Source organism: Fundulus heteroclitus, unplaced genomic scaffold (assembly GCF_011125445.2).
Source record: "Fundulus heteroclitus isolate FHET01 unplaced genomic scaffold, MU-UCD_Fhet_4.1 scaffold_78, whole genome shotgun sequence".
Taxonomy (NCBI): Eukaryota; Metazoa; Chordata; class Actinopteri; order Cyprinodontiformes; family Fundulidae; genus Fundulus; species Fundulus heteroclitus.
The window spans coordinates 127,898-139,068 of NW_023397230.1; the positions used below are offsets into that span (position 1 = coordinate 127,898).

The 11,171-nt window shown below is 45.1% G+C and overlaps 1 protein-coding gene across 1 annotated transcript; it reads left to right on the top strand.

Annotated features, from left to right (window-relative positions):
* Positions 1–1,034: 1,034 nt before the first annotated feature.
* On the top strand, positions 1,035–4,612 carry mafaa (v-maf avian musculoaponeurotic fibrosarcoma oncogene homolog Aa). The gene has a single exon (XM_036134247.1). The coding sequence runs from the start codon at positions 1,921–1,923 to the stop codon at positions 2,860–2,862; it is 942 nt and encodes a 313-aa protein (XP_035990140.1). The 5' UTR covers positions 1,035–1,920; the 3' UTR covers positions 2,863–4,612.
* Positions 4,613–11,171: the final 6,559 nt, after the last annotated feature.

An 11,171-nucleotide genomic window follows, 5' to 3' on the forward strand; every position in this document is an offset into this window, starting at 1 on the left:
CTTTGTCCCTGACTTGTTGGGAGAGCTCCTTGGTTAGTGGTGCTGCAGCCTCTGGTGCCTTTCTGAAAATGTGCGTTTATTACTGAGAGATAATGTGATATGTGACACACAGTTTGACTTTATTTCACTACTTATGTGACTTTTTAAGGTAACTGCTTGCACCAGAACCTTTAAGTGGCTTAGCTGTAAAGGAGTGGACATACAGGTACATACCAAGTGATTTCTGTTAATAATTTTTTTTAATGTTTTTTTCATTTACTTCAACAATTTATAATATTTTGTACAGACACATCACTTAACACGAGATTAAATCATTTAGATTACAGGTTGGAATGCGACAAAATAGTTTTAACAGTCAAGGGGGTTGAATACTTTTGAAAGGCGCTGTATACCAGTCATGAATAAAGATAAATCTTCAGAGCTCGGTGATAGATATGTTCTAGTTTGAATTTAATTCAGTCGTTTCTGCAGCCTGGGTCCCACTCTATGCACCAGGTAGTGGTACTTGCATGTTGTTTTGGATGATCTTTGCTTCAGATTTTGCGCATTTTCTTTTAAAGCTCGTTGATTTGATAAGGTCTAAGCTTGATACTCAATGCAACATTTTGACTGTTCCAGATGTGCACAAACACGCTGATATGAGTCTGTTGAAATCAGATTCGGGCCCTATTTATAACCAATACCCCCGTTTTAATGCATGTATGATTTCTAACAAACTCACCCCACACACCCCCCCCCCCCCCCCCCCCTCCCCCTGTTACTCATCGTCCCGCGCGCTCCGCCGTGCAGTAGCGCCTGCTCGGTCACTAGAGGGGGAATCTGCAGCACCTGCCTTCCCCGCACTAATACGCGCTCCGCTTCTCGCGCCTTCTTCGGCTCCGCTCGGCTCTCCTCGGACGGAGCAAGCAACTTCAGTTAAACCAGGCGCCTGTGGTGTCCTCCCATTGGCCCGTCGTCCCTCTGTGTGGGATGGTCGGGGGTGGAGGGAGGGGGGACGCACTGTTTATAAGAGGCTGCCTCCCAGCCACTCGCTGATACTGCGTGGTTCTCACCGTGAGGCTTTGGGGCGCTTTAAGAAGGCAGTTAGAGACAAAGCAAAGTGGAATTTCTCACCTCCTGCGTACAATTTTTTTCACACAATCAACACGCCAAGGTCAGGAGCGCGACCCGGTGAGGGAGCTATGCGAGCTTTAATTAGTGGTATGGACTGAAGGACAACAGCGAGGAGCGGCTTCTGTCTCCAAGTAAGACCTCCAACTTTCATGCTTCATCTAAGACTTTTATGAACTTTGAAAACAGACGTGCCTGCAGAGCAGAGTTTGGATTTCTGCGGCTGTTTGGCGCACTTTTACGCACGCCTGCACACCTGCCCGCACGCCGCTCGATATGACCGAGTGAGAAACTTTTGAAGCCGGGCCATGCTGCGGTGACTAAAGCTGCAGAAGGAGACGGCTGACGGTTGGAGAATAAGTCTGACCACAATAATAATAATATTTAAAAAAAAAAAAAACAGAGGGCAGTAAATCAGGGGGAGAGTGCTCTGCAAAGTGAAGCGAGGACAACACAAGCTGGTGTCTCCGAATTCAGCGGGCTCCAGTTTCAGCCGTTCCAGGGGCTCCTGCTATTAAAGCCTTCATCTGACCCGGGATAAGTTGTCAACAAGAGCTGCGAGCGGAGGCGAACTGGCAGGTGTACAAGTTCATTTACATGCAGACGTATATTCACCCCGCTATATATAGAAGTGGCCTGTGGAACGAACAGCCTTAATAAGTTTCTCCTCCCACCCACCGGGCCTGCAGCGGTTCCACGCACCGGGCGTGTGCGTGTGCCTATATATACACCATACAGGCTTTTAATTCCCTCCGCAATCTGCCCGCTGTCGGTTTGGCTGGGAGGCCAGGAGTCGTCGCATGGACTGACATGGCCACCGACCTCGCCATGAGCGCGGAGCTGCCTAACAGCCCTCTGGCCATCGAGTACGTCAACGACTTCGACCTGATGAAGTTCGAGGTGAAGAAGGAGCCGCTGGAGGCCGACCGCTTCTGCCATCGCCTCCCGTCCGGCTCTCTGTCCTCCACCCCGATCAGCACACCCTGCTCCTCCGTGCCTTCCTCGCCCAGCTTCTGCGCTCCGAGTCCGGGCGCGCAGCCTAACCAGGGCCTCCCCGGCGGCGTCAACGGCGGCGGCAACAGCAACAACAACAACAGCAGCGGCAACAACAATCACGGCAACGCGGGCAAGCCTCAGCTGGAGGACCTGTACTGGATCCCCAGCTACCAGCACCACATCAACCCGGAGGCGCTCAACCTGACCCCGGAGGACGCAGTGGAGGCCCTGATCGGCAACGCGCACCATCACCACCACCACCACCAGGCCTACGACGGCTTCCGCGGGCAGCAGTACGTCGGGGAGGACCTATCCGCGGCTTCGGCAGCGCACCACCACCAGGCCCACCACCACCACCATCACCACCACCACGGCCACCACACCCGCCTGGAGGACCGCTTCTCGGACGAGCAGCTGGTGAGCATGACGGTGCGGGAGCTGAACCGGCAGCTGCGGGGCTTCAGCAAGGAGGAGGTGATCCGCCTGAAGCAGAAGCGGCGCACCCTGAAGAACCGCGGCTACGCGCAGTCCTGCCGCTTCAAGCGCGTCCAGCAGCGGCACATGCTGGAGACCGAGAAGTGCACCCTGCAGAACCAGGTGGAGCAGCTGAAGCAGGACGTGGCGCGCCTCGTCAAGGAGCGGGATCTGTACAAGGAGAAGTACGAGAAGCTGGCCAGCCGGACCTACAACTCCGGCGGGCCCGCGAACACGAGAGATCCGTCCGGGAAGCAGGCCGGCGCCGATTTCTTCATGTGAGAGACGTTGCCGCCCTCACCCCCCCACACTCTTCTGACTCTAATCGATACTTTTCTGATTTGTGTTTACAGTTATTCCTCAACAACGACGACAACAAAAAAAAAAAACATACCTAAAATCTCATCTTCTTGACAAATAAAGGTTAGATGCGCACAAGCGTCACATCTGTGAGTCTTAAAGATGTTTAACTTCTGTGAGTCCACAACAAACAAGTCAGGTCGGCACATGGGATCACTTTGGGGCTGCAGACTCTTCTCCTGTCAGAAGTCTTATGAACCAATGACTGTCTTAATCCAGAGAGAGCGCCGGGTTTGTGTTAGAACCAAGCAGCAGCACAGACTGCAGGAGGAGAATGCGCTGTGATGGAGAGACTCTCGGTACTGCAAGCGTAATAGTTCTTCCCCCCCATCCTTTTGCAACCCTGCATGCAGGACATGTATGGTAACCTCCAGCCAAACCCCTCCACATATGTATGGAAAGCATGACCCATGGGTTCCCCTCATCCATACATCCCTCCTTCTGTCATCAGTAAGGCCTGGTATGCCCCCCCCCCCCTCTCCTTCCCCCTCCTCCACCATGAGAGGTGCAAAGAACTTCGGACTGAAATGCAAAAACAATCTGCTTCACTGCAAAACACATGGATGCGTCTCTAACTGCTTTTTTCAATCAGTTTTTTCTATTGTTTTAAAAGGAAAAGAAAAACGACAAAAAGAGATTACCTGAGCCAGATTTTAGACTGTATTTATTTCCACCTGTATATAACGTGTAGAGAGAGGGGAAAAAAAGACGAGCAAGGTGATCTGTGTTATTTTACCCCCTCGCTCTCTTTTTAAGGCTTTTGTTGCTTGGATTCTTCGGAAATGTCTTAATCCAAATGTTTGTATGTTACAGCATGCAAATTGTCTGTGGTATCCTCCTCCTCCTGCTGAACATGTTGAAACTGCACTAAAGAGCAAACTGGAGAAATGTTTTGTTTTTGTTTTGTTTTCGTTTTTTAAAAAAAAACTGGATGTAAATTTGATTTAAAGGAAGGAAAAGGACTGCTGCTAAAACTCTATGCACCAATCTGAAGATTAAAGACTTAATGATTTATTTTTTTTCTCTCGCGCTCTCTGTTTTTTTTATTTTATTTTATTTTCATTTTTATTTTCATTTTCATTTCTAATAATGGAAAATGTGGCGTGGGCCTGCGGGGTTTCCCTGCAGCCTGCGGTGTCTTAAAGCGATCTGAATGGGGAGGATGCTTGATTGTTAGGAAAATAAACGGGACATTTTGCCTGGTGGTATAAGTACACGCTGACTGGCCCATCATTACTTTGTCAACAAGTTTTATGTGTTATCTGCTGCCTGGATATATGTGCGGTGCTGTGCAGAAGCGCTCTGGTTCTTTGGTAAAATGAAACATTTTTGTAGATTTTCCGACAGAACTCTACCAAACAATAAAAAAAATGAATAAATAAATAACATCTCGGCTAATTAAAATCGTTTTTGTTTTTTTGTTTTGTTTTTGTTTTTCTTTTTTTGGAAAATGTCCTTCGAAATTAGTTGAATTTGAATAATGCTGATTGGACCTGCTCTAGACTCAGACTTCTGCACAGGGCTGCCGGTGTATATCTGTACATGTGATTTCTATATTTATCCAACGGACCTGTCCTGACGCGTCAACAAGTGGGAAAAATCTGCAAAGTGGAAAAAAGTTGCTGAGAAACTCTTGTTTTCATAATGTTTAATAAAAAGTTTTTTGTCCCAATTCTCTGACGTTGCTGCTGTCTGTCGTTGTCACCGCGAAAAAAAGGTTTGTTTAAACAGCTAAAAATAAAACATTAAAGAAAGCAAACTTAAATCCTTGAAACCCAGCTATTGAGGAACGAGCAGCGCAGGTGCGGCGCTCTTTTAGGCCATGAGCGACGTCGGGACTTAACGGTCCGGTTTCGCCACAATTAAACTAAACGAAAATTATAATTTTCTTGGGGAGTATGTAATATTTATTGCACCTTGTCAGAGAATAAAAATGTCCAACTGGCAGCTGCAGGCGCACCGTAAAGCATTCGTTCTGAATTATCTCGGAGTCGGTTCTAATTCAGAAATAATTTCAAAGCGATTATTGGAATGAAATAAATTATATAAGAAAGAATAACAAAAGTTCTACGTGCGAATAAGACCGTATTATAGTTGTCATCATTTTTTCTTTTTTTTTTTCTCGTGTAATATAATTTTTTTTAATTTCTTTTTTTTGTCCCCTTTTTAGTGTTTTTTGAGCGGCTCTACTCGGTTTTGCTTGCAGCCGGTGGCGGTGCTTCTCTCAGAGGGCCGCGCTTTACGCTGTCCCCCCCGCCCGCCGCACGGTGCAGGATGTTGGTGCGGGAGATGCCCTGACCTCCTGCATCACTGTTTGTCAGACCTCCGCGTGTGAAGGACAGAACGATTAAAGACGCGCCTGCTTCTCTGCTCCCGGCTACGGCCGCCTGTCGACGGGCCTCCGCGCACCTCGCCAGTCGGTGATGGATGCGTAAAAGCCCGGCTGCCTCCTTCTCTCTCTCTATCTCCTCTCTCTCTCTCTCTGTGCCCGCTTCCTTTGAACCGCTGAGCAACCCTGGGCTCCACGGGGATAACTTTGCATGACACCTTGCTCTTCCGCGTGGCGTGGGCTGCGTGCACGCGCTCTCGTGCCCGTGCCAGCCCTAAATGAAGCTGTTGGCGCTGGATGGGAGCGCAGCGCAGCTTGTGAGACGAGTGCCAGCCCGGGTTGGAGCTGATGTGACACCGCCGTCAGGCCCGGCGGCTTGTAGCTCACTTCAAACACGGATCACAACACGCCGTGACGGAGTGTGTGATTGGGAAACGGTGTGTGTGTGTGTGTGTGTGTGTGTGTGTGTGTGTGTGTGTGTGTGTGTGTGTGTGTGTGTGTGTTGAGACCACTGGATAGGTGCAGGTCAGCCACGCGTTCAGCAGCTTCGGTTACTTCGACGCTCTGATATGTTTTTATTTTTTTATTATTATATTAGAAGTTTATCATCTTTACCATTACTAGACACACATTACAGTTTGAGGCCAGATTGTGTTATGTCTAAATCTAGACCTTTTTAACTTGAGTTAGAGTGTAGTTAGCTTTTGTCACTGAGCCAAACTTAAATGTGTTTTTTTTTTTGTTTGTTTTGTTATTAATATTATTGTTGTTATTGTTATTGTTATTATGGCGAAAAATCAAAATACAATAAGTCATTTTAGGCCACTACATGAAAACAAACAGGTCAAAGTCAAATAATCACATTTAACCCAAACCAGTCGGATCAGAGGTAATAAGATAAGATAAGATATGCTTTATTGATCTCACATTGGAGAAATTCACTGCCTGTGGCATTTATGTTTAATCCAACCCAAATGTAATCCCACGTAACCAAGTTCAGTAGAATTAAAACATATCAGTGAGTAAAACACCTGAGGAAATCTGCAGAGTAGGTGATGATCTTCCGTCTACTTCTAATATGCAACATTACCTTCTCTGTTTACGTGCTGCACAGGCTTCTGCGCCTTTAATGTGAGAATTTTTTTTTCCAATTAGTCATTTTTAACACATTATATCTTAACCGTTTTAATTAGGTTTTATAGCTGAATGCTCCAATTAGTGCCATTAGTTTAAAATCCGTCAGTTTCCACTTATCCTTATCTTCCCATAGAGCGATGATAAAGATGAATGCTTTTAGCTGAAAAGAGTGCATGCATCTTTTCTCGTCTCTGCACTCCGCGGCTCTCTTAAATTAACTAATTTGCTGAGTCTTTTTATGGGTTGAACATTCAGCTTTGAGTTGAAATCCTAATTTCACCCCCAATATCTGGTCTCCTGCTCCCTCCCTTTCTCCCTTTCTTTCCTCTCCAGCCTCTCCATCACTCTGCTCCTCCTGCGGCTTTTGCTGACTCAGAGGAAACGTTGAGCTGTGTGACAGCCGTCACCTCGTGCAGAGACGGGGAGTGGGGTGTGTGTGTGTGTGTGTGTGTACCTGAAGCAGGATGTGGTGGTATGCAGAGGACTGAAGGGGCTCAGTCTGTGTGTGTGTGTGTGTGTGTGTGTGTGTGTGTATGTGTGTGTGTGTGTGTGGCAGAGAGAGATATCACTGTGACTACTCTGAGGGCTTTTCTTTCTATAAATCAGGGCAGAGTCCATCTGAGCTCAAACAAAGCGAGTGAGGAGGGATGGAGAGAAACAGAGATGGAAGCGGAGGGGGGGTTGTGGTGCGTCTCTGGCGTCTGCTGCTGCTGAGATTCGACACAGTCAGCGTCTCTTCGGCTCGGCTTACCTACAGTATACCTACACACACACACACACACAGGCACACACACATCATAAACAGAGTGCAGACAAACAGCAGCTGATGGATTCACATCCTTTTAATCAACCTGATAATGACCTCCTTCCCCTCACCGCTTCACTGCTGCAGCACACATGCGTTTCGCCCGGTTGGAAGCTGTTGGGGGATTTTATACGTTCTTAATTTTCAGCACAAAGTTTGTTTGAGGGTTTAGAAAACCCTGAAACAGTTTTCTTTTCTTTTTTTTTCTCTCTGTGTGAGGCGTGCGTCGTATCATGTTAGAGGCTGTGATACCGGATCCACCCAGATTCAATCAGATGCTCCCAGGATGCTCTCAGAATTTGGGAAACCTGTCTTTTTCTTTTATGATGAGTGGAAACATAAGAAAAGTAATTCTTCCCGTTTATCAATCAATGGGTCTTTTCAGATCCCTTGCATGAATTTCTGATTGGGTTTGCATGTTAATCTTCTTTTTTTATGGCTTTTTCCTGTAGTTTTATGCTATCTTAACATTGTATTAATTTACGGCGGCACATTTTAATGTTTTTGTTCTTCCTTCATGATTACAACTCCAAGAAACAAGAGATCTCGTGTCTCTGTGGGACATTTACAAAAATGCAATTCTGTTGAAAAGGACTGGTTCTAATTTGTTCATATTTTGTTTGTTCCTACAGTTTGTTGCATTGGATACCCTCATAAATCTGACCAAGACTATCCAAATGTTCTTCACCATGACTTTATATTGAGTCAGAGCATTTTTTGTTTTTGTTTTTGCATCTCTTAGACCTTGAGCATAAACAGCGTCCAGCCATTGGTATGTTTTTTTTTATCAAATATTTAGGATCTGTTTCTTACTCTGTAATGTAACAAGTATGTTTTGGGAAAAAAAAAGAAAACTGTTGTATTTTTATGCGTTGGCTTTCTGATGCTGATTCAGAAGAGCATCCAGTTCCTTTCCAGGAGAGACAACGTTGCTGACAGTTTATCCAGATGTTGTGGAGAATCTTTCATTTGCTGATCTTAGAAATGGTTCACTCAGAACCGCAGTTCCTGGGTCCCAGAACACACGAGACCTCAAAGGACTTTCACCTTTCAAATTCTCATTTTCACCCCCTCCAAACCTTTCCTTTCAACGTTGTGGCAGACATTTAGAAACTCCAAATAAGGCTTGAAACCCTGAGTTCATATTTCAGAGAGACAAAAACTGGTAAAAGTTTGGATGAAGCTACATAAATTGATGATATTCATAATCAAAAATGATTAGGTAGCATAATCAGATGCTACATTTGAGGGTCAACCCTTTTGTTGGTGTTTGTCATTCCTCTACAGGTTCCCTCACGACCTACATGTGAACAGCGAGGCTGGGTCTTTCATTTGGGATTAGCATCAAGCGATGATGAAAGAACAGCTCAGCAACTTTACATTTATCTGAGCAAATGGCATCATTTCTGACAGAGCTACAGAAAAAGGCTTTATCTGCTTCCCTTTAGGTAGTTTTACCATTTTCTCCTGTGATGTGTTTCCAGACGTTAGCCTGAGTCTGAGTCAGTTGTTTCTGATGAGAGGGTCTTCATTCCCCCTCGGTGGGTAAAATAAATTACAGCTGACCAACAAGGAGAGTGTGAAACCTCCCGCCTCCTCTCTGATGAGCTCCTCAGCCTGTCAGGCGTCTTTACTTAATGTTGCCATCTAATGCCTTTTGTGAGAGATCGAGATTCAAATATCTAAAAACAAAAGTAGATTTTTGTGGCATACTACAAAACTAATATAATGTTCTTTTACAAATACAGTACAACTATCCTTTTTTATAACATTTCACAATGTTTGGGACATTTGGGGGAAAGGAACCCCTTTTTCATTCTTTTTGCGCAACTGGCAACTGTGGTTGAGTCGCTGTTCTTCAATCCAAAGGTTGATGGTTCGATTCTAGCTGCTTCCTGGCACATGTCCAGAGCAATCGCCTACCGATCTGCGCGTTGGTGAGTACGACTGTCCTGCTTAAAGTGCACTGAGTGGTCATTGTGACTAGAAAAGCGCAGTTACGGACTCTCCTCTTATGCTGTTTTCTCCTAAGCTCAGCCCATACGTTTCCTGTAAGATTTAGGTCTATTTTTAGTTTTAGGTTTATCTGACCGTGTATTTTGAATCTTAATGTAGTTGAAACAGCAGATGACGAACAAATTTTCCTTTTTCTTTCCATAAAACTGTAAAAGGTTAATATTTTAAAGAATTACTACTGGCATGCAATTTTATAAGGTTCCCAAGAGCTTTGGGAAATGAAACGTTCCCCCAGCATCACAGATCCTCTACTATATACTGAGCAGAGGTGCCTTTAAAAGCATTCATACTCTCATCTAAATAAAGCACAAAATGTTGGGCAAATTCCCGATGTTTATGTGTGATAATGAGACAGAAATTTATTTATTTTCCTGGCATGCCTCTCGAGCAGCCTAGCTACAGTTAAGCCTAAAAGTATTTATGCTCCTGTCAAATTTAGATTTAATATAATTTTCTTTCAACCAAGAAGTTTATTTTTGATAAGAAATGAGTGAGGCATCCATCAAAGGACAATAAAACAATGTAAAAGCAGCATCAATAAAAACCTGCTTATTTACATTTTATTGAAAACATGGCAGATCAAAAATATCGTTCTCAGTAACATCTTTACAGGCGTTACAGTCAAAACATTCAAACCTTTATTGTAACGGCTGAGCAGCGTTTTGCATGTTTCCACTCGGCGAGTCTTTCAGGTTGGAAGGCCTCCTTGCCATCACCCTAATCTTGAGCTGCCTGCACAGATTATCAGATCACAATCAACACACCAGCTGGGTCTCTCCAAAAAGTCAATGACTTCCAGTCAGAAGAAACATCGGTAAAAGATGACCGTAAACCTAAATCTGTCAGGAGTAAGAATCATTTTAGGAGTAGCTCCAGATATTATCTAATGATTGTCATTAGTCATTAGGAAGAGTTATGGACACCACTCTCTGCTCCAGGTCTCTACCAGTCAGCTTTGGGGATGTTTTTTTTTTTTTTGTTTTTGTATTTTGTGCTTCCCTTCCCATCCTTCTCTCTCTGTGTGTTTGCAAGATCCACCTGGATCCTCATCCAGCATCGTCTCTTCCAGGTCTAGTTGATTTAAAACCTTTAATTGTTGTTCTGACTGTGGCCCTACTGTACAAACAAGCAAGAATAATGTAGAAGCTGTTTTAATGAAGTCACAGCTTGACATCTGCCTACGTTCTTCCTCAGTTAAGCGTGTTTTATATCCCGTATCTTGAACATTTCATCTGCAACTACGTTGCTGGCTTGTTTGGGATTTTCCGTTTGGTTGAGTTCTGTTTTAGTTGGACGTTGTGTTTGGTCTTCCTCCTCCTCATCAGCTGCATTCATTTAGACCTGAATATTTTTGTCCTTTGACAGCCGCAGGGATCCTGAGCCATTTGTGTCCGGTGTTTAGTTTTATTTAGCAGAAACCTGGGAGCTCCGTCTTGGAGCCACGCGCTCCATTTAGAGCCGCTCCTGTGGGACGTGCTCAGCTTTAAAAAGTTGTCACCCAGCGCAAAACGTAATCGACATTTTTGATAAATCACCCGCGTGCTGTTAACACTCACGGGGTATTAATAATTATTACTCTTGATCTGGTGATGGAGTTAGTGACCCAGGGGCCTGGAGTCCCCCCCCCCCCTTCCTCTTCCTCTTAACTGGAGGTTCACCACAGCAGTCCCCACCCGACCCACCCAGGAAAAGCAATTTGGCACCATTGGAGCTGCGACCCCCTGACTGAGCCGCGTACCCTGCCTCCACGCTGAGCACACACACATTCAAACACACTGACATGCAGCATGCTGAGTGGACAAATTCAAACATGCTATCACAGGAGAAAATATGCCCAAACAGCAAATCTATCCTTGTCCCATGCTTTGAAAATACAGTAATAAACCAACAAACAAACAAACAAATGAGACCGGTGGGATGATGTGCTGAAAACATTGAGGATGT